At 38.9% G+C, this 24,551-nt stretch overlaps 1 protein-coding gene across 1 annotated transcript; it reads right to left on the bottom strand.

The window, feature by feature from the left end:
• Positions 1–219: 219 nt before the first annotated feature.
• STK24 (serine/threonine kinase 24) lies at positions 220–20,002 on the bottom strand. Its single transcript, XM_086611129.1, is given in 10 exon segments — positions 220–256; positions 2,570–2,706; positions 6,874–6,942; positions 7,854–7,977; positions 10,642–10,691; positions 10,693–10,788; positions 11,041–11,226; positions 16,631–16,788; positions 16,904–17,012; positions 19,952–20,002. Coding segments are annotated over 10 exon segments (1,002 nt in total). The 5' UTR covers positions 19,988–20,002.
• Positions 20,003–24,551: the final 4,549 nt, after the last annotated feature.

Raw genomic sequence — 24,551 nt, 5'->3', positions numbered from 1 at the left:
TGGAATATGTGCATTATCATTAAAAAAAGTATAGCTTTAAGGAGCTGAAAAAGACTGCCTCCAGCTGAGAGACTTCATTTTCACTCTTGCGCATTTAGGAACGTCCTTCCACCGAAGGACATTCCAGTGACTGAGGGGCAAAACAACATCAGGGTCCACGCCTTCGATGCAGACACCACGGGATCTCCGTTGTCTTAGAACTAAGTCAGGAACAGTACGTCAGTAGGATGAAGTACTTCCTCCAGCTAGTGAATATCTGAAGAGGAGAAGAAACAGTCATGGTTGTGACCTTTGGAACAGCGTCTTACAACAAGCTGCAACTAAAAGTTACTCCATTTTATGCTACCGAAGTTCCAGCCTTTTTCCTTGCAGAATGACACCCACCACTGCCGTCACACTTTAAAGACAAGAGCCAACGGGCTGAAAAACATGTATAACATTAGAATTCTGCTGCTCTCCTAATGAATAGCAACAACCCTCAAGTGTGTTACTGAGAAGCAGATGATGATGGAAAAGTTCTGTATACCAGGGGCAACATTTTGTGATTCCAACTTCCTACTTGGCAAGTTTACATCGTAATCTCTCCAAAATATTACTGAGGCAGGAAATCTGCACTTCTTGGTCTAAGCAGATTCTTAAATCATCCAAAGAAAGAAGCAGACATTTTAATCATGTTAAGCTTTCCATAAACTTTATAGAACATCAGAGATCAAAACTGGAGAGGGAAGGCAAATGGATTCACTCAAGTTACTGGGCAGCTCTTCTGAGGGTCCCAACTAATTCATTCAGACAAACTTGGGAAATCCAGTTTTAACTAATCATAAGGGGAATGAACATCTCCTTAGAAACATGTTGTTGCAGAGCCATCTTCAGTAGTTAGCTATCAAATTGAGAGGATATTGCAAGTGGATACAATAAATGACTTAACGATGTAACATAGCCATACTTCTTGTAGTAGTCAAACAAGAAGAAACTTATCTTTTCAGAAGCTGGCTAGCTCTAAAACCAGCTTTATCCATGAGGGATACCTACTAAGCTATGGAATGGTTCAAACTCCTTTTTAGGGGGAGGAACCTGCCATTCATTTCTTTCACTCGCTTTCTGTAAGGAGTGCTAGTCACAATCACATACTAGCTGAATATCATTCCTGGAATAAAAGAAAGCTCACTCAAACATGACCCATCAACAAACATTCTCCATGAATATTTCTTTTTCTCCTTCAAAGAAAGCAAAGTGCCTGCCTCCACTGTTACAATAAGACATTATGACCTAGAAAAACAGCAATAGTCCAAGGAAGTAGAACAGAAGGAAAACAAAGTGCTAAATAGGTACATAAAGGGTTCTGAAATCTATATCCTAGGACAAAAATTATGACTGTTGCTGTCGTGACAGGAACAAGTAAGATCATCTCCAGCATCCACAAAAGAAGGGCCCAGTGGAAAGCCTGTCTCCACATGGTCATTTTCAGCTTCAACTGCAGCATCAAAAGTCTTTGAGGTTCCCAGTTCCAGGAAGGCCCTGTAGCAGGCTGATGGAAACTTGACATTGAAATATTGGGCCAATGAAAGACTGAGGTCAGTTTTCCTAATGGAAACAAACTGAGATGGAAGCTCCAGAAACTCTTTGAAGCCTGCCAGGATCAACTAAAAGGAGAATCCGGGCATCTGGCATCAAGGAGTGACCTTTTGGCACCAGAGTTGCTGACTGGGCTTCATGCTTAACGGCCCAGAAAGCAAGAAACATGATTGTTGCATACTTCTAGGCATTGGCTTTTACAGAAAGACAAAGTGTCAGCCTGGCAATCCTCTCCTTTAACTTTAGAGGGGTGAATCCTTAAACTTTACCAAGCTGTGGTTAGAGGCAGTATAAGGGAGACACCTGCTCAGGGTGATCTTTTCCAAGGCAGTAGTCCATGATTAACTACTGCCATACGTTTTCTCTAGTATCGAGCAATTTACAACAGCTGTTGGGCTCCTGGATTCAAGGTTGCATTTAAAGCCTCTTCAAGCAGTAATTCTAAAATTTATATCCCTGGTCTTTTCTTGTGTAGCATTTAAAAGCACGGTAAGTTATGTTTGTTAAGGATTTATTCCTAACTGAGGCAGTTCAAAAATCTCATGTGAAATTTGGCCTTTTTAAAGTAATACAAAAAGTTGGCTTTGGAGATACCACCAAAAGGCCATGCAGACTATCTTTAATGAATGAACAAGGAAATTAAGAGTGACACAGGACATCCTCTGCAACATACACCCAGACACTAAAAAAACCATGAATCCTTCTTATAGGAACTGCAAGGGAAAAGACTGTGCAGTCTCATTTGATATGCATTATGCACACCAAAAGGATGAATGTACATATGGGCCATCCCCTGAAGCTAGAAGTTAGAACTGCTGATACAATTGGGGTTTTTTCTATTTTGTTTGTAGCAAACAATTGTACAAACCACAAGCACAAGTGTTTTTTTCCTCTATTACAAACAGAAATTATTTTTTTCAATTTAACACTGGTCAAATATTTGTAGAATCATATCTGCAATTTTCTGCAACCCTTATTGAAATGGCTTAATCACCTCTGAAGCCTCTGCACAAGGTGTGACACCATGTTATCTGCAATGCCTGGACAAGCCTCTTCAGCTAAATAAATAGCCTTTCTCAGTTCTTCTATGGAATCTGTATTACCACCACACACTTCACTCTTGTCTTTCAACTGAAAGAAAAACAGGACGAGATAGATTAGTAAGATATTCATGAAATATTTCTACAAACAATATAATGCAAAAGTCATAGATTCATAGATTCATAGATTTCTAGGTTGGAAAAGACCTTAGAGATCATCGAGTCCAACCATCCCTAATCCCCATTAAACCATATCCTCAAGTAGCTCATCCACCCTATTCTTAAACACATCCAGGGATGGGGACTCAACCACCTCCCTGGGCAGCCTATTCCAGTGGCTGACAACCCTTTCAGAGAAGAAATACTTCCTAACATCCAACCTGAATCTCCCCTGACTAAGCTTATGCCCATTTCCTCTTGTTCTATCACCCGTCACTAATGTAAAGAGCCCTTCCCCTACCTCCCCACCATCTTTTCTCAAGTATTTATAGGCCGTAATCAGGTCTCCCCTCAGCCTCCTCTTCTCCAGGCTAAACAGCCCCAACTCCCTCAGCCGCTCCTCATAAGTTTTATTTTCCAGCCCCTTGACCAGTTTAGTCGCCCTTCTTTGGACTCGCTCCAGGAGCTCAATATCTCTCTTAAAGCGAGGGGCCCAAAACTGGACACAATATTCCAGGTGCGGCCTCACCAGTGCCGAGTACAGGGGCAGGATCACTTCCCTGCTCCTGCTGGTCACACTATTCTTGATACACGCCAGTATCCCATTGGCCTTTTTGGCCACCTGGGCACACTGCTGGCTCATATCAAGCCGGTAGTCAACCAACACCCCCAGGTCCTTCTCCGCCAGGCAGCTCTCCAGCCACTCCTCCCCGAGCCTATAGCGATGCTTGGGGTTTTTATATCCCAAGTGAAGGACTCTGCACTTGGCCTTATTAAAGCTCATGCCATTGGCCTCAGCCCAACGATCCAGTCTGTTCAAATCCCTCTGAAGGGCCTCCCTACCCTCGAGCAGATCGACACAGCCTCCCAGCTTGGTGTCGTCCGCAAATTTACTGAGGGTACATTCAATCCCCTCATCCAGGTCATTGATAAAGATGTTAAACAGAACTGGACCCAGCACTGAGCCCTGGGGAACCCCACTGGTGACCGGCCTCCAGCCGGATTTAGCCCCATTTACCACCACTCTTTGGGCCCGGCCATCCAGCCAGTTTTTAACCCAAAGGAGGGTGTGCCTATCCAGGCCAGCAGTTACCAGTTTCTCAACCAGAACACTATGAGAAACTGTATCAAAGGCTTTACTGAGGTCTAGGAAAACTACATCCACAGCCCTTCCCTCGTCAACCAGGCGGGTCACCCTGTCATAGAAGGTGATCAGGTTTGATTGGCAAGACCTGCCTTTCATAAACCCATGTTGACTGGGCCTGATCACCCGGTTAACCTGTATGTGCTCATTAATAGCACTCAAGATAACCTGTTCCATGACTTTGCCCGTCACCGAGGTCAGACTGACAGGCCTGTAGTTCCCCGGATCCTCCTTCCGCCCTTTTTTGTAAATGGGGGTAACATCCGCCAGCCTCCAGTCCAGCGGAACTTCCCCAGTGAGCCAAGACTGCCCAAAGATAATGGACAGGGGTTTGGCAATGACATCCGCCAGCTCTCTCAGGACTCTCGGGTGGATACCATCAGGCCCCATAGACTTGTGGGCATCCAGCCGAAGGAGCAGATCCTTGACCCGTTCCTCTTGGATCACAGGAGCTTCGATTTGCTCTCCCTCCCCACACTCAGACACCGAAGGCCAGCTCACCTGGGAACTGCTGACCTTATTATTAAAGACTGAGGCAAAGAAGGCATTAAGGACCTCAGCCTTGTCCTCATCCCTAGTGACTAACGTACCCCCTGAGTCCTTAAGAAGTTCCTTAAGAAGTGACCAGTGTTCACAATGTCAGGATTTGACTTGCATTATACACCCTCACATCCTGAAGACTTTTCACCCTGAAGTTAGTCTTTGCAGTAGTTATCAAGATGTCATTCATTTTCACAAGTCTTCTATCATTCACATATCCTTACCAGTGTGCTAACAGTCAAAAATCACGGCAGTATTCCAAGAAAGATGCACTATTTACTTGTAGGTGTTCGGTTTCAAGATGTGCTGCTTATACATACTCACTTTAGTATAGATATTTGTACACCTATAGCTTATATGTATACACTGCAGGTGCACTTGTGCAAGCGCTGTTAGAAAATGTTTTCAACCTGTCAAATCTATTAACAGAGTACCCTGAGCACTCTCATCTCCTCCCTGAAGGAAAGGATTCCACGATTAGGCTGGAACTGAGGTCCGAGAGGGAAGGTCTCAGTGCTTCGCTTACTAGGAGCTGGTATAAAATGCTGAGTATGGCTGGGTAAAATGCCTTCCTTCTCAGAACTCACTAAAGGACATGCAAAAATCTTAGCAGGGTCTGAGTTTCCTTGGAAGAAAGTGTCATGTTACTACTAAGGCTGAATGAAGACATGACCTTCTTTCAGAGTCCAGACTTTCCCCAGCAGGTCAGATATCTACATTTACAAGTGTCTCCCCACATTTATCACTACAGCTGTTGTCAAGAGCTGCTTTGCAGCATCCTCTTAAGAAAGATGGAATTGAAGTCATCGCTCAGGAAAAAAAAAAAAAAGATGAAAAAAATACTCCAGTTGGAAGCTGATTGCACTTATGAGTGCTTTGGACCAAAGAGTTTCAGATTTGTTTACACAGAACTGATGAACAGTGAAATATTTTTCTATATATTTCTCTACAAATTATCCAATTAGCTTAAGAGACCTCTCTGAACGCCAGACCTATAACCAGTCTGCCATTACACCATTACTGCCAGCAATGAGGAAAGCTCAGCTTAAACAAACGGGAACTTTCTGCCACCTTCTGGGATACAACACGGCATGCATACCCTTTTGACTCTAGTTAAGTATAGCACAGGGTTTTGTCACAAAGAATAAGCATCATCCTCAGAAAGTAGAACTAATAAATCAAGACTATTTTGAGTAGTGCAAGATGTTCCAGAGGGAGCAAAGTGGCAGTGATGTTCTTCTGAGATGTCCAAGCACTGAAGCAGCCTTTCAGGACTTTCTGAAGTAGACTTTCCATGGGTGTCAGGAAATACAGCTCAAGAGTTGCCATCAGCACTGAGGAAAGGTTCTTCTTTAAAGAGAAATCTGAGTCTCATCAGATTCCTCTGATGAAATAATCATTATTCTAATTCTATGTTTAGCAATGGCTTCTAGGTATGTTAGGGCACCCTCCAAGGAGTAACTTGGGTCTGGAGGATCTGAAGCACATGGCTGGCACAGCAGGAAATCAAGATGACTGTGTGTGCATACAACAGCTGAGGTACTATCACAGCAGCAGGAAGACTTCTACACTCTTCTTTGGCTGCAGCTCGCATTCTCTTTTCATTACATTTACGATGCTCAAAGAGTGAGATCTTGCATACAAAGTGTAGGTAACAGGACGACACAAATGCCTTTTCCCAGTAATAACTGACTCTTTCTAATCTAACTAGGAAATCACAGCTTGAGGACAAGATGATAGAAGTAGACAATAGTGCTCTACAGAGGGATTTGGATCTGGACAGGCTGGATCAATGGGCCAAGGCCAACTGTATGGAGTTCAAAAGGCTGAGTGTCTGGTCCTGCACTTGGGTCACAACACGCCATGCAACAATACAGGCTTGGGGAAGAGCAGCTGGAAAGCTGCCCGGCAGAGAAGGGGATGGGAGTATTGGCCTGCAGCTGGCTGAATGTGACCCAGCAGTGTGCCCAGGTGGCTGAGAAGGCCAACAGCATCCTGGCTTGTATCATTAATAGGGTGACCAGCAGGACAAGGGTAGTGATCATCCTCCTGTACTCGGCACTGGTGAGGCCACACCTGGAATGCTGTGTTCAGTTTTGGGCCCCTCACTACAAGAAAGACATTGAGGTGCTGGAGTGTGTCCAGAGAAGAGCAACAAAGCTGGTGAAGGGTCTAGAAAACAAATCTTATGAGAAGTGGCTGAAGGAACTGGGGTTGCTCTTCCCTTATAAATAAAGGCCTTTTTGAAGTAAAATAAAGATCTCAAAAGCAGACATGCATGAAAGCAAAGGGTACAGCTAAAACTGTACCAAAGTTCCAAATGAGTTGTAGAAGCCTTAGGTGTCATTCATCATATTTTTCTATTTTTCAGAGACATAAATCCTGGAATTGCTAAGTTTTAAAGCAGTAACTTACCTCTGCAAATAAAGGGGATATAACTGTAGACAGACATTGGGACAGAGGCCTCTTTGGGATATCCTTTTCCTTTAAAGAAACAAAATTCTGATCAATTTTATTTCTGAAAAAAGCATCCTCATTGTATTCTGTTTTTAATTAAAGAAAAAAGTAGTTCAACATGCTACACTTTATGAAAAATCTGTTTCTGTGTATATACAAGTGATGTAAAATGTTCTACAACAGACTATTCTAAAGCACTGTGGAAAATGGAGGGTGAATTAAAATTTGAGGCTGTGGCACCTCAAATACATGCAAGCTCAAATTTAAGGAAAAAAACCCAAGCCCACCACCAAACAATCCTACTGAGCATGTACTAAATCATAGACGTGCTGATATTACCAGGTTCCTCCCATATGATACAATATTTTTCTTATATTTCTCCAGTTCTGATAAGAGCACACACCAAGAATTTTCAGAGCCAGGGTAGCAACCGCTTGCCCCAGCTACACAGGCTGCAGAAAATACAAGGGAGCAGCCCCTAAACATTCCTTATTCTGGATTTTTTTTCTTGACAGGTACACATTCTATTCTTTGCTACATTGTAGACTTTTTCCTAAAAGACCAGAATGCCTTCCCAAAAAACCCAGTCTCGCTTTGCACTGTACTGGTTAAGTTGATTTTTAAAATCTTCCTTGTGTAAAGTAAAGTATTGCCTGGTCTTTCCCCAGTGGTAATATTTCACTAACTATAGAAATATTTTGGTACATATTTCATAAACTACAGAAAAGACGACACATTTACAGAATACCCAAACTTCAAGACCCGCTCAAAACATTTTCTGAAAAGCAACTGCAAAATATACATTTTAGCAGAAGTTCTGAAAGTTTATGCTTTTAAAGGTATATAATAAGTAGACTCGTGAAAAATACGGAATCACCTCACTAAATTATTAAAGCAAGAATTATCACTTTGTATAATACAGTCAATATTTTGAGCACCTTATTTCTTTGCAACATCAAAGGTTGGGCTGCTCCATTCTCTAGATTCTTGGGGTCTTTTTCTCTTATTGTAAAGATCCACTCTCCTGAATCACTCCCACCTGAAGCCTGGCCATCTGGTTCACTTCAAGAAGGGGAAGAAAAAGTTTTGTTACCCACATCTTATTGTCCACATTCATTCAATATGCATGCTAAACACAAACTCCATTCAAGACCAAAATCAGGATTTTATTGTGCAAGTCAAGAAATGAAAATGGAAGTATCAAAAGTAAAATGATTTATCTTTTGGGGAGATTAAAAGAATGAAACCAAGATGCTTCACTAAACATTAAATTAACTTCAAAAAGAGAGAGAAGAAATATACATTGAAAACATTTTCCCAAGTTACATAAACAAGTAAAATGAAGTGGTTTATTGCTATCTGAAAACTGGCTTTAACAGAGTAACTCAAATCATTAGGAAAGGAGAAGAATTTGAAGACTTAATTCACTTTTCTGCCTAGAAGAGATCTAAGACACTAGCTTAGAATACCTTTGAGGAAGACGTTCATCCTCAGCCTGCTAGCAAGGTAAATTTCCCACTTAAAACAATGGGCTAAAAGTACAGTTATAGTATGGCTTTAACAAGCTACATCACCATAAATCAATCTTTTGCCTCATTTTTTGTGGATGGCATAGTACTTCTTTCTAAAACTCTTGTAAAGTTAAATGAATAAAATATTTATGCTGACCCTCATCAGTCACTGCATTACATTTCTCCTCTCACTACCATAATATCTATCTCTAAGTTCATTCTTTCTGATCCGTGAATTAAGAATGTTTTGCAAGAAAACCATCAATTTAAAGGCATCATTCAAAAAGTATGAAGCACAACCTACCAAGTCAAAAGCATGTGATCAGCGTAAAAATCATAGAATGGTTTGGGTTGGAAGGGACCTTAAAGATCATCTAGTTCCAACTCCCACTGCCTTTGGCAGGGACACCTTCCCCTAGGTCAAATTGCTCAAAGCCTCATCCAACCTGGTCTTGAACACTTCCAAATGATGGGGCATCCACAACTTCTCTGGGCAACCTGTTCCAGTGCCTCATCACCCTCAGAGGGAAAAATTTCTTCCTTACATCTAATCTAAATCTGCCCTCTTCAATTTAAATCCATTGCCCCTTATCCTATCACTACATGCCTTTGTAAAAAGTCCCTCTCCAGCTTTCTTGCAGGCCTCCTTTAAGTACTGGAAGGCTGCTAGAAGGGTCTCCCAAGAGCCTTCTCTTCTCCAGGCTGAACAATCCCAGCTCTCTCAGCCTCTCTTCACAGAAGAGGTGCTGCAAGCCCTCAGATCATCTCCGCGGCCCTCCTCTGGACCCACTCCAACAAGTCTATGTCCTCCTTACGTTGGAGGCCCCAGAACTGAAATTCTCCAAGATTCTGCTTAAAGTCACACAGAATTTCTGGTTGTCACTGAGAAAGGCAGGTCTACCTTCCTTGTATACATTAGCTCTAGCCAGTTGATCCTACGAAAATACTTACTGATCTGGAAAGTTAATATTCCAGCAGGCCAAATAAAACTTACCCTTTTTTCAGCTAATATAGGGGCTGCTGTGGAAGCAGAAGAGGTGAAAGCAGGCTTAGACATAACATTAAATTGTCTCACAAGCACTGAATAACCACTCTAGTTGCACTAGTATCCTATGCCAAACTATCAGTTAGTAACTGATCTGAAATCAGTTTTAGGACTAGTAATTTACCTTCCAAATCAGATCGGGTTTGTACTGGAACTGTGATCACTGGAAGGCATCAAGCGTTAATATACAGGACAAAGACACAGCTGTAATGGCAGCCAAGAAATCATAACCAGTCTGATGCTTGCTATTAGCACAGAGACTGGAATTGCAGAGAACAATTTCTTGTTTTCTTAATTACGAGGATTTTAATCCATTTGTGAATAAACTGTGGTAATCCTGTCACTTGATTTTCAAAAGTGAGTAATCTGGTGATACCCTCTATTTTCAAAATTACTTTCAGACTAACAAGTTAACTTTTTAACTGAGCCATAACTATGTGTAACTTGGTCTCCTAAGGAATCAACTCATTAACCTATTGAACAGCTCCATCAAACTTTGATGGAAAAGTAGTAAAATCGGAAAGGAAAGAAATCTGGAAATATTTACAACACTTCTCCTTTTTCAATAAATATTTGACATTTCATGACTATCACACTGTAATGGCCCAGCCTTCCTGTAAGGATAGAAAAAAAAAAACAAAAGCAAAAGAAAACCCCACTCACATCTCAAAAAACAAACTAGATAATATGGTTTGTATCCCAAAACTCCATTATCACAGAAGCATTGTCCTCTCTTACATGCAAGGATATGCTTCCTGCCTGTTTACTCAGGTAGCCAAAACAATGGACAACCTGCCACCCAGGAGACAGCTCCCCTCCTTAGGTGGTCAAGCGCACACACAGCACAGTGCATGTGCACACTGCTACCTGACCATGCAGGGTGAAGCCTACCTTCTGCTTGCAGGACAAGAGTAACAGCTGGCCTTATGTCTAGGAAGGACCCTAGATCCCACATAAAAGAGAGAGTAGTATAGAATGGGCCAGAAGAATTGTTCTCAGTACCTGTTATTTGCATGAAATCCCCTGCAACACTGAAATCAGGATTTCATTAGTTTACCAAGGCTGCTAAGCTGAAAAGCTGTAAATAACAACCACAGGAATGTATGTGCTAAAACTAACTACTTGGCTCCTATACTTAGAAAGGATATTTTACAAACTCATCAAACTTACGTATCAGAGTCATCAGAACTGGAGTCGTCATGACTTTGTTCAGATTTCCATTCTCTTGTGCCTGTCAATAAGGTCAGTCAAGTAGGAAGTTTTCTTTGAGTTTCGTAAAATAAATTTGTGCTTTAAGAGCTCTTTTGCAGTAGGTCTCTTAAAAATAACAACAAAAAAAAATTTACTGCATTTGAGAGTGTTAAGCAACTCACTATAAAAAGACTCAGAAATCTAGATCTCAGTCTTGATACAAATGAGATTTTAAATATATATTCTATCAAAAAATAAAAAGAAAGATGCTGGTGAATATGTTGCCCCATACTAGAAAGGCTGAACTACACTTAGGCATGCAATTCATGTAAACCAGCCAAGTTCTCTCCTAAACGCTGACAAACAGATGAAACTCACAAAGCTTGGGTCCTTGTTTAAGCAGGCCTCAACAAATTCTTTGAGGGATTTACTGAAGTTTCCTTCCAGCGTTGGTGGATTGTTCTTGGGAATGAGGAACAAAACCTTCATTGGATGTAACTCTGAATGAGGTGGCTCTCCTTTTGCAAGTTCTATGGCTGTTATGCCTAATGACCAGATATCTGCCTGTAAGAAACAATGCTTTTAAGATTAGGTTGAAGAAAGAGAAGAAACAGCATCACTTGCAAAGGTAGATTTTAAACCTTTGCTGTCAATCATTCATATGTAATTGTTCTTGTTAACATGGTTTGGTTTATGCAGTTAACCACATAAAATACATAGACTTCCTTGGTTGTTTTTACTCTACAGTATAAAGCTGTTGTTCTTATTAGAGTTTTAAAACTTTTTTAAATCAATACTACTACACCAGCAGTTGTAAGTCATCTTGAAAACACAAATATTTTCAAACAGGAATGGTAGATTTGTTATAAACTAGCATTTTATTCCACCGTTTCAGGTACACTACGTAAATATGGGGTAAGACGCAAATACTGGCATAAACAAAAATGTTTATAACATGCACAAGATTTTTCCTCAACAAGCATCAGCTAGTACAACCATCAGAAATTTAATATATTAGAATATAATTTTCCTGGGGTTTCACACTGTCTTATATATTGTTCTCATTCACAAACTGGAGAATGCAGTCTAGAACAGTATTATTCAACTTTTTAATCCAAGATTTCAACGAGTCAAGTATTTGGTCCAAGTAACTCCTGAAACACTGACAGCATTTTTCTACCGGATCTGCTTTGCAGACGTCCTGTGAGCCTATGTCTTATAGGCCAAGAAGGCTTAATCTAAATCAAACTTCTCTAAGTCATGCCCGTGCAAAATGCAGACCCCAAGGCTCACTGCCAAGTTAGAAGGACAAATCAAGTAATGCAGCAGAGACCAGTGCTAGATCAGCTACCATTTAATTTCATTGTCAAGCTGGATTCACACTGATACTGAATGCCACAATACACATATTGGTGGGGGGGGAACATTATTTAAATCTAATTATTTACATTTAAGATTATTTAAATATATTTGTTTCATCATCAAAACATGCTACTCTTTCTAGGGAACACTGTCTCCCTAGATCCAAATCCTATTGCCAAATCTGCGTGAAGTAAATAGGAAGCAATGTATCATAATTCTCTATGTTCTGCTGAAATAATAGACCTAAAACTCAAAAGAACAGATGAATAAACAGAAGGTCAAAGAAAAAAATTTAGAGAAACATCAGCTCCAAAGGACCAGGTATCAATTAAAAATATCTATGTTTTGTTTTTTTCTGTTTCTTTTGAAGTGAAAGCAGAACAAAGACTCATTCTCAGGAAAGCAGGAAAGATCTGAAGTGAGCTGTCTGGTCTTACTCCCAAACCGAGCACCTGGAACTTCGCTATGCTGCAAACGGATGTATTTCCAGGTACTGAATAGAGTAAAGATTTCGTTTCTCATTGCCATCCTTAGCATCCCTCTAATCCATCTGTCTCTGCTCAACTGACATGCTAGGTTATTTTTGACTAACTCATACAGGACTACAGGCTGATAGCTGCAACATATGCCTCCGTTCCACTATCGTAGCTACACTGCACAACTGAAAACAAGCCCCTTCTTCCTTGTTCAGGCAGTATTCTATTGTTCAGAGCTTAGTTACTTAATTTTGCAAGTAAGTATGGGGAAAATAAATCAATTAGCATACCATTGAGTTTATGAAACGATGGTTTTGTTAACTCATGTTACAGAACTGCCATCTCACACTGAGCACAGAGGTTTACATAGGCACATGAGCTGAGTTTTATTTATTTTACTAACAGCATTGCTAGCTAAGCTCTCCTCAAGTCTGAGTATATTTCTGAGAAACTTCCCTCTAGCAGGAAAGCTTTTCTTGGTTATGAAAGAAAAACGTCGTCTGCAAAGAGGAGTCTTTGTGTTAACAACTGAGCATTATTATTATTTCCGATTTATTCTGAATTTCAGTTTCTCAAGAGGAATGTGTTAAAGCCATGTAAATGGATAGATCTTCTTCTGCCAGACTTCCAGTCGCAAATGGAATATGTGTATATGTAAGTATAAAAATCAAATTTTTATGTGTACGTGTGCATGGATATCCACATACACACACATATATAAAAAACACTTCCTTTTTTTCCCCCCTCATATACTTATAACTTTCTACTGCTAGTGACCTTCTTCCACAAAAAATGAACATTAAGTCCAAAAAAACACTGCTGCACACTCAACTCTTTCAAGTCCAAGGTGGGTTTTGGAAGCCCATCCTTGTTGGAAACATCAAGAATAAAACCCCCAAACTCCTCTGGAATTGTAACCTCTCCTTAAACAGATAAGAAAGGATCTCAAAACAGGGGTACGAGTACCAATTGCCTGTGTATCCAACCAGGCATTTCTAGGATGCACTTGTCTGTGACAACGGAACTCCAGAAGAGGCACAAATCAGTCCTCCAAATGGGGAGGAGCATGACCTTAAGAAGCAATGACACTATATCAGCACTGAGTTTTACCATATGTTACAATTTTTAGAGTTTCAAATCTTGAAAAATTAGTCTTCCAAGTTCAGATGAGAATTAGCAAATCAGTGGTAACAACTATTTATTGCAGTACTACCATGAGCCTTTCCTCTTCCATTCTATTGAGTGAAATTTAGTCTGATTTTGAAGTTCTTGTAAGTCAAGGAAAACAGGCTATGTTCAAGAGAAAAACATTTTTAAATTAAATATTTATTTTTCTATTAGAAATTACATAGTAAAAAAGGCAGAGAACTAGATATAGGAAAACTGAAGCAGATAAGAAAAGATGCTGACTTTCAGATGAAGGAAGGAAACAAAAAACCAGAAGCAAGAACTATTGCCAAATTTACAGAAATCAGAAAGAAAGGAAAGTTCCCATAAGGACATTATATCAAAGAACAAATTGTTTGGAGAGAAGGAAACAAATGGTATGGGAAAAGATAAATAAGAAAAGAAATTCAAAAAACAGGTGGTAGCTTTAATGTAACTATTATAGTCATGTTTTGATATTTCACTGTTTTTCCCTGTGGTTGATAAAAATCTTTAGCAGCTAGATTTTGTCACCCCTGTGGACTACTTGAATTTTAAAAATAAACTACAAGGGAAAATGAAAAATAAAGTTGAAATTTTGCTATCGAGTACACCTCCCAGATTAGCTACTGACCACATTAAAATGCAAATGTTATCACTAACTTACTCGCTCACACAAGCCATCTGGAAAATCTTATGTTCTCAAATATATCAGTCTCAATTATTATTTACAAAAGTCTGATAGATACTAAAAGTTCAACAGCTTCTATGTCAAAAATCACATACTGTAGTAGAGTGTAAGTCATGGTCAGGAAATCCACCAACTGCCCACAATATTAAGGTAAGTGATAGTGCTGAATCAACAGGAGACCTTAAGCTTTACAGCAATAAGTAGCAACGTCCAACCTCAGCATCCATCTGCCTTCTTTCAGCCTCGTTAGTAGTTTTATGTCATAACTTAGGTTTGCTTTGTCTTGCAGAGTTGTGCTATTTCAGCAGTCAGCATGAGCAAAGCATCAATCTCATCAGAAAAGGAGCAATAAACAATTTAACAGCTGGTGTGAGGCATACAGTAAACGAGGAAAGCAGCAGATGAGCTGTGTGAAAGAAGGTGGTGAACTGTGCCCAAGGTAGTGTTACAGAGCACTTTCAAGCTCTTATTTGGAACCCATCAGCACATGGGATGTAAGAGGACTGGACAGGGCGAAGAATAAAACTAGCATGACTAGGTGATGGAAATTGCTTGCACCTCACTGGGAGTGTGCTATGAAGAGGACAGTCCTGCCTAACACCTCTCAAGCACGGCTCGCTTATGGAAGGAAAATGAGGTTCACTTTGAATGTCAGTGTTCTCACATATGCATAAGACTATCCTAAAATAAACAGGACTTCTCAAGTGGTTGTTGTTGCACAACAGCAAAACTATTGTCTGTACAATTCAGTCTGGTCTCTAAGTGTGAAAATGCTCACAGACACAAATAAGTATCTCTAGTTCATTCAAAACCTGATCTCTGGCCTTCTAGGGAACTAAGCAAATATCCAAGACCTTTTTATGTCCACATGACACTGCAGACTGAGAGCCGGAATTCAAAACCTGAATCATGCTTTGTCCAGGTGAAAATCATTCCCAGAGGCCAAACCTCAGAAAGACTCCAACCACCGCCACCCCAAAAAAAAAAAAAAAAAAAAAAAAAATCAACATCCACAAAAATTGGCTTACTCAACCTTCAAATTGGGAATTGGGGATCATTTAAGCTTCTGGAGGCTCAACAGAGCTCTGCTAGTTATTTTTAAATAGCCTCTCTACAGAAAGGTATCAAATAGGGAAGGCAGTAATACTATGAACAATCCAGGCCAGAGTCAGTATTGGTGAGTTCCTTACACAGATGAGGGTGGAAAGAAACATGCCCAACTTGTCTTATTGCATGGAGATGTGACCAATCAACAAATCCCTACAAGAGGATGTGAGAAGAAGGACAAGAAAGACGAGCTCAGGGAAGAACATAAGGAATGACTGCTAATTATCATAAAGTAAGCCAATATTATCTCAACACAAGCAGGACTGGGGGGAACTGTTTCAGATACACAGTTCCACCAGTGGGCCACTGGGTTGTGCAAACAGCCCTCCCTGATATAATGAGTAGAGCAGTGTCCTACTGAGCCAGGCTGGCACGGGGCAGGGTGAAGGGAGGGGCAGCAAGGAGGCATATACGTAGCTCAGTCTAACAGAAGTCTAAAAACCAAGCAACTGACAAAATAACTTTGAAAAGAGCAGTGAGCTGGCTTCAGTGCACGTATTCCCTCCCGGCAACTGGAGACACCCAGTGCCATGCTGGTGAGCATACGGAGACCAGTAACGGGAACCACGTTCCTGTTGTGATCTAACTGTATATTACAATTGATATATTGTGCTTGTGTTGTGATTTTGGTACACTGCTGTATCACTCTGCTAAATCAAAACCCTGTGTAATGTAATTATCTATAGATAGTAAATCTAATATTAAACATTAAAACCTCTCTGTACAGCATATCTAAAAAGAACACAGCATAGCAAGAGAGTAGCATAGACCTATGCAGCACATTCTTCCACAGATGAGTAACAACTCTTCCACATCCATCAAATCCATACTCTTTGATAGTGTTGCTGACTATTTTTTTCTAAAAATAAGTGGAAGCATATTAAAATTCTACTTTTAAACAACCATCGAAAGCACCCATCAATAGAGTGGGATAAGACGTGACAGAATATACTTGCCAAAACTGTAATGCTTCTTGCCATCTGGATGGGCTTAATACACGAGGAAACTTCACGTTTGGATACAAATTAGGAAAGTTTCTTTCCTTGCCAATAGCTTTTAGCTGCTATGTATCATCTAAACATATACCTGTCTAGACACAACCAAAGTTATTACGTTGATCTTCAAAACGTAGCTATGTAATTCAAGTTAAAAAAGGGACTTTGCTTACTGCCTTGAAATACCTTACCTTTGAATCATATGCCGATTGCTTTATTACTTCAGGTGCCATCCAAAATGGTGTTCCCACAAAAGTATTCCTCTTTATTTGTGTATCGGTTAGTTGTCCTGCTACTCCAAAATCTGCTAGTTTCACTTCTCCTTGTTCAGATAGCAATACATTAGCAGCTGGAGTAAAAAAGCAGAAAAAACAGAAATTAAGACATTTGACAGTATAAATGTCTTCATTTATATTGCATTATCTCTTCTAATATTATTATAATACAAATAAAAAACAATTTACCTTTAATATCTCTGTGGATTTTCTTTTCTGAATGCAAGTAATCAAGTCCTTTGAGTATCTCCCTCAATATTGTGGCAATCTGGGTTTCATCAAGTGAGCCAGGTTCTAACTAGGAGACACAAGAAATATTTATGCATATATGTGTGTATATTTATATACAAAAAGAGAAACAGAGAGAACAAAAATAGCACTGTGACTGTAAAAACAAATTACTTCTCCTGTCACACCTCAAACCTTCCAATCTGTTAACTCTGTAACATGAGATACAACCCAGAATATTCTTTTAAAAAAAAAAGTACATCATTCTAAACTAAGTGCTCTTATGAACAACAAGCAAGAAATACTACATTTATCTAAAACACTTTTTCAAATTTGTTAAAGGCTCCGTAAAGACACAGTTTCAAGTTCTTGCTTTGTGGGTCAGGTCATAGATATGCACACTGCCTTTGAAAAGCATCTACACTGTAATCTTATTATTAACATTACACTGAACTTAGACGTGCAACTCCACAAAGTCTGAGAAAAACTAAGGCATGTAAGGTACCACATCAATCACAAATCCTATTACTATATACTGCACGGGATTTTGTGAAGCTCTCTAAATTATTAGAATTAAAGGTTCTGAGTAATTAATTCTTATGAGAAGAAACAGCAGAGGTAGAAGATCTCAGAGCTCTCTACATTTGATGTAAACTCTGAAAGTGAGCACGCCTCTAACTCTAAAGAGACAGAATAAAGGTCACTAGCCAGAGAGGCTTCTTAGCCAATAAGGGCATTTTGAGGAGAAACACGGAAACTTTGTGGAAAACAATTAATATGGAAAGATTTCAGTATTCTAGTTTAGTCCACAATAGCAGCCACTGAAATACAATCGCAAAGCTGGATTGCTGAAGATTACTCTGTGAGGAAAAAGCATTTCAGACAAAAATTAAAATACTATATCCCCCAGAAATCCTCAGCTAATAGGTAGGAACAGAGGTAAGGTTTCAGGTAATGCACACAACATATTTGTTCTACCTTTGTAGCTTTGCTTACCATCTTTTTTTCTTTTCTTTAGCTTTGCTAACTTTGTCCTGATAATATCAATGCTAAGAGATGAATAATTTATCTTAGACAAACTGACATTTATAAAGGAACGTTCTGTTCTTCTGAGATCAACAAATAGGCATATACATGATACTGCCACTCCCCGAAACCCATTAAGACTTTCTCAGGGCTTTGCTCTGGCGAGGCAGCGAGCACCAGTTCAAGACTTGGCAACATGATACAGCACATCTAAGTGGGGGAAACCCTTTTTGTCAGATGTTAACTCATGAGTGAGGAGGAACTTAAGTGAAAACAGATTATGGCTTAGAGTATCAGTGCTTGTACCTCATCCACAAATCTAAATTGTATCTTGTTTTTCAACTCTGAGTGTATGTAATTGCATTAAATGTACTTTCTCTAGTGAGGTCTGATTTTCAAAACAGCCAGTGCACATTCAAGTACAGAAAACACCAGGCCAATATGACATGTATGCAGTTTGGACGTGGAATTCAAGGTTCCCATTCAACTTTGCCTCGAGTACAAAAACGTTATCAAGTGCGCCAGCTGTCCTACCAGATTCCAGTTGAGAATCAAAATGTGCATTTCAGAACTAGGAAAACGTGCAGCAAAACATAAACTGAGAATGAACGAAGGTACATACAAGATGCTTAATATACACTTCTATGATTATTTCAGTTCTGTGGCACAACTGCTTCAGTAACATTTCAGGATGTGACCAAAGACTTTGTACTATTTCTAGGCAACAGACTTAGGGAATAAACAAGTGGTTTTCATACAGAAAAAATGTGTGTAATTGAAAAAAAAAAAGACAAGAAAATACAATATCTGTTTTCTTTCTGCTTTTTTATACCTGTTTGAAGCACAAAGAAAGTAATTTATGAAAGCAAATCCAGTTTCTAACTGCTCTTCTGTCAGGGAGAAAAAGCTCTCACAACAATAAATAACTTTTTTCGGCATATCTTTATGGGGAACATTATCAATTTCTACACAGCCACGGAACTCCTTCTAACAAGATGTGGAAGCTAAAGGTATAAATGGGTTCCAAAAGGTAATTACAACTAAAACACAGCACAACTGCAGCAAGCCTGCATTTACTGCTCTCTCCTGTCTTCTGGATGTCACCAGAAGAATCCCTCTACGCTGGCCTTTTTCCTTTCGCTCTTTCCTCAAGCATTTATTAGTTGCTCCAGTTAAGAACAGCAAACTATGCTACAGTCATTCAGTTTCAATTGGTACAACAATTTCACATACTTAAAGTATCCATTTTATTTCTAAATAGTATTTTTAAAATCCACAATAAATATACAATGGTGTGTGATTTTGTCTGGGGTTTTTTTAGTAGCTAAAGCAAATGGATAGCATCCAGTCACAGAAAACAGAATCTGCACTGGACTTTTGAATTACGATTCCAAACTGGATACTCCATCCCACACTCCAACCCACGTGCTGAATGTAGCACTTGTTAAATTTCATACAGTTGGTGATCGCCCAGCTCTCTAGTCTATCCAGATCTCTCTGTAAGGCCTCTCTACCCTTGTGGGAGTCCACAGCTCCTCCTATTTCTTTGAAATGTATTTTTTAATACCGGCCTAAATTGTGTTTCTGACTATTTAGACTTCAGTGAGACTTCAAACAGGGAAGCCTTCATTTGTTTGCTTGAGGGTGGTGGTGGTTGGGAAGATACATGAAAATGTGGTGGCACAATTAAGAGGCAGAAAAAACTGTTTTCAGCCACTAGCACACTCTGGCTGACTGAAGATTAGAATTCGAAGATGTTTATACCCTGCTTCCAATATTATGTTGCTTAGTTCCCTTCCATCTACACAAATAATCAGTCCTGCCTCATGGAAAAATAACATTTTCCTGGCATTGACAAATACTTTTCTCCTTTACTGGAAGTAAACATTGTCATAGCCAAATGACATATTATAGTTTCCAGATTTATTCCAGAAAAATAATTATGTGAGGTAAAATAACAAAAATCATATATAATTTACTTACTAGATCAAGGGCAGAGCCTCCACCCAGATATTCCATTATGATCCATAATTTGTATCCTGTAAAACAAAACCAACAGAAAATGTATAGCGTTTTTTTTTTTTTTTAAAAAATCAGTTATTAAGTTAATGGGACTTGTTCCATTCTTTTCTGCTGAAGAAAGAATCTACAGTTTTGAAACCCCACTAATGTTAGCTACTTCTCAAAAATATCTTTGGATTATTCTTCAAGACATACGATTTTAGTCCCATCTGATAAGGAATGAATCTGTTAGAAGTTATTTAGACAATTGTGTGTATTCAAGAAAGTTTAATTCTGTTCCTCTAAATTAACAAGAGGAAAGCTATTTCACATTTACCAGTGGGTAAGAGCACAGAAATTAAAAATTCATTACTTCCAAACAAATGATGGATAGTCTTAATGTCACACACAAGTTCATTTCATGGTACCTATTTTTAATACTGATACTAACTAATACTACTAGAACATAGACAGCATCCAGGGAAGAAGAAAATTCTCCTTAATCTCTACCAAAGAGTCAAGTAGCAGAAGGAACTTCTTGGCTTCATGCTGACTAGAACGGACAAGTGTTGTGAGCCTGAGTTCACCAGCATATTAACTCTCAAAAGCCACCCACCTAGTTGTTCTTATCCAACTCCTTAGTACATTTTGCAAAAGCATCTTCTGAGACAAGACAGACACAGACAAGGGCCACTCAATGAAAATGGAGCAGAATAAACGTACAACTTTAAACTCTGATTATAAGCATTCAGAATACACTACATAAAATGTATTTCCTTTCCTTAGAAAAACAGTCTTGATTTTATTGATATATTTATTTGTACAGATACTCCAAAGTAGTTTCTTTAGCAAGTCTGACTCCTGTCTAGATTGAATTTATTCTTCGCTTCCCTGCATGTTTCATTTCTTCAACAGTCATCTGTCTCTGACTTAAGGAAGAATACCAGTAAGTCTTCTCCATTAATGCTTACGTATCTGATATATGGTACAGAATTTTTGGACAACTGTGTTCAAGAAAGACGAAACAAACTAGTAATAAAGATTATTTAAGATTACTAGAGCAATAAAAAAAAAATCAAGCTACTATATTCTCAAGGGAAAGCTTGATACATAGTATAGGAATCACAGAATGGTTGGGCTGAAAGGGACCTTAAAGATCACCTAGTTCCAACTCCCCTGCTATGGGCAGGGACACCTTCCCCTAGGTCAAGTTGCTCAAAGCCTCATCCAACCTGGCCTTGAACACCTCCAGGGATGGGGCATCCACAACTTCTCTGGGCAACCTGTTCCAGTGCTTCACCACCCTCAGAAGGAAGAATTTTCTCCTTAGATCTAATCGAAATCTCCCCTCTTTGAGTTTAAACCTATTACCTCTTGTACTATCACTACATGCCTTTGTAAAAAGTCCTTCTCCAGCTTTCTTGTAGGCTCCTTTAGGTACTGAAGGCTGTTAGAAGATCTCCCCAGAGCCTTCTCTTCTCCAGGCTGAAAATCCCAACTCTCTCAGCCTGTCTTCATAGGAGAGGTGCTCCAGCCTATCTCTCCCAGGAAGGGGGGGTGGGGGGGAGAATGCCTTCAAAATTTACATTTAATTTTAATAGTAATTTAAACACAAGCATATCAACTATATCACTAGTTTTTATTTCAATGGAAATGCCTGGGGGTGGGAAAGAATAAGGTAGGATAAACGAATCCCTTGATACTCACAAAAATAGAAAAAAAAAAAAACAAACCACACAACAAAAAACAACAAAGCCAACAAGCAACCTCACCAAGAAGTCAGTAAGAGATGCATCTTCCCTTTTCTATCATCTCCATTACCTCGTAGATCTAAAGAGCTAACAGCTTACACGAGATTCAATTTGTCAAAAGATAAATTCTCCATAAAGTTAGCTACTGAACTCTCCAGTTGAAATTAGAGGTAGCAGAAAATAAATTTCTAAAAAATTAAGAATATCATTTTAATTACGTAGTGACACAACCACATAACATAGTTACACAACTACAATTATGCAATTATGGTATTTTTAAATCATCATTTATTCTTTCAATTCTTCTCTTGGTTTGCTCCCTGAAACTTTCATCATCAACACTCGGAGTCAATTCTGAATTTACAATATAAAAGCCATGGACACAGTAAACTCAGTAGTAATACATTTTTAAAACAATTAAAGTATGGAAATGCAGTTAGGGAACACATATAGCTGTGTCTCGTATCCCAGTGCAAAGCTAAGCAACAGCAATCTATTACAATTATGGCATCTTTATATCTGTAGCCCTAGATTCAAAGTGATTTTTAATTCCCTATGGTTCCCCCTCCCCCGTGCCACCGAAATATTACTCAACTACATGGGGTATCTAGGGCTTTTTAAGTTTTGGGTCTTTGGCATATTCATATGAAGAATCTGAACAGATGTAATTACTGTTGTAGTGAATCTTACTATCACCTTTAACTAATTCTTGCTGGAATTTTTTTTTTTTTAGCTTTCTTATTTAAAATCTGCACACATGGCTTAAAAAGAAAAGGCAAGGAAATGCTTTTGGCGAGACAGTTTTAATGAATTGCTTAATACATATTCTACCTTAGAGACAGTAACTTATATATACTTACTTTATGCTTGTAGCAACAGCACAGGCAAGTAGAGCACTATCAATTGACTTTGGCATCACCAGAGTAACATGCCTCCTCCTTTCCTGCCTTTCCAAGTATCTCTGGCATGCTTCACATTCTTTAACACCTACTGTCACTTTCCTTTTTAAAGCTACTCAAATTCTTTTTTGCTTGTACTTCTCGCATTCTTCCGTATGCATTCCCCACTTTTCCTCTCAAAAAGAACACTGAAAGCACTAAATTTTCTTCCATAGCCTAGATTAGTAGTTACATATCACATGCAATCTTCAAGAAGATACTACACATGTACCGAGACTAGCAACATTCCGTGCTCCATTTTAAGATCTGAAGTGAGATCAGCTTTCTTCTTTTAAGCATCAGTCACAACACAGCATTGAATTTTCTTCCAAATACAGTGAAGCCACGATGAGTCATTTATTTGAATTTATTTCCCTATAAATTTAGGATTATTATTTCCCTATAAACATAGATGAGCACATTCATGAGAGCACATGGAACATTTCCTTTCCACAGTAGGAACAAGAGGTTTTCCTCTGATGCCATAAAACTGAGGAAAGGAACAGCTTTGGAATCTAAAAGAAGCTATTCTACATAAAGGCAGAGTTTCTGTAAATCCTTTCCAAACTAGTTTGCTCCTCTTGAAGTCTGACTTCTGATTTTAAGTCTGGAACCACACAAAAACCTTACAATAGCAGCTGTACCTCTAATGAATTATCCTCAATTATGTCATTGTTATACCATGGAAGTATTTGCAAGATAAATGCAGTTATAGCAGGTAAATAACTTCTCCTAATATGTAAAATCAAGGACTATACACTGAAAAAAAAAAGGCCATCCACCAAAAAACTCCTCTAGAGTCTCAGAAGTATATTTTAACTGAAATCAGAGTAGTATAGACACATATACAGAAGTAACTAATCAAGATTAAAATCTTTGTAAGTCCTTACTAAGTTAATAAAACATCTGAATAAACATAGAGAGGCCTATCTTTAGAGAGGGATTGTATTTTTTTTTTTTTAATTAAGAAGATACTCACACATTTCTTAGCACTGTGATATTATACAGGAGAGACTGACCTAAAGCAATCAAGCCACAATATGCATTGATGAAAATGTTTGAGGGAAGGAGAGGTTGCAGACCAAAACATAACAGAGCCACAAAAGAGAAGGACCAGAAGGATTCGGAATTAAGAGCAAGTGACCTGTACAGTAATTTAGAATTTAACTAAGAGTCTTAAATCAAGGAAGCCAACTAATGCAATTTGAAAACAGTAGTACAGTGAGCACATATTCGTTTCCAAGTGAAGTAAAATCCCCCCACCTACTGCGAGAAGACAATTTCCCACCTTAAATTTATGGTACACAATTAGCAGCAGAATAGAGGGTATTTATAAATATGTATAAAAGGTTTGTTTAGTTCTGCAGACAAGCCACCTCCAAATTCCACTTAGAATCTATATTTACAAGCACTCTAACTTAAATCAACTATCACAAGCTAGAAATTACATACTTGATTGAAATAACACAACAGATTTGCTAATCAAAATCAGAACTAGCTTAAATTGATCTGTATACTAAAAGTTTTACCATCACTGGAATAGTAGAAAAATTTACAGTACTGAAAAACAAAGACAGAAACAGAGTTCCTTGCACTGAATTCTCCTCAACCAGTCTGAAAAGAACAAACTAGTTCCAAAACTCCTATGTGTTGCAAAACACGATGTGTGACTTTTTAATAAAAATTTCAGTTTAACTGGTATATATGTAATATGGGCCACAAAAAGAGACTTTTATTTCAATATTGGTATAAATTTAGTATTAATATTCATATGGGTTCTCCAGCATAAGAAACCAGATTAAAGGAACCTTGAGATACACGGTGTATGCAGCAGGATAACCTCTCTAAGATGCATTCCTGCTACAGGTTGTTACCACTCCCTGTGAAGATTTG

This window comes from Tauraco erythrolophus, chromosome 1, assembly GCF_009769465.1.
Source record: "Tauraco erythrolophus isolate bTauEry1 chromosome 1, bTauEry1.pri, whole genome shotgun sequence".
In the NCBI taxonomy this organism is placed as follows: domain Eukaryota; kingdom Metazoa; phylum Chordata; class Aves; order Musophagiformes; family Musophagidae; genus Tauraco; species Tauraco erythrolophus.
The sequence above is the reverse complement of the archived record's forward strand: the minus strand, read 5'-3'. Positions and strand labels throughout refer to the sequence as shown.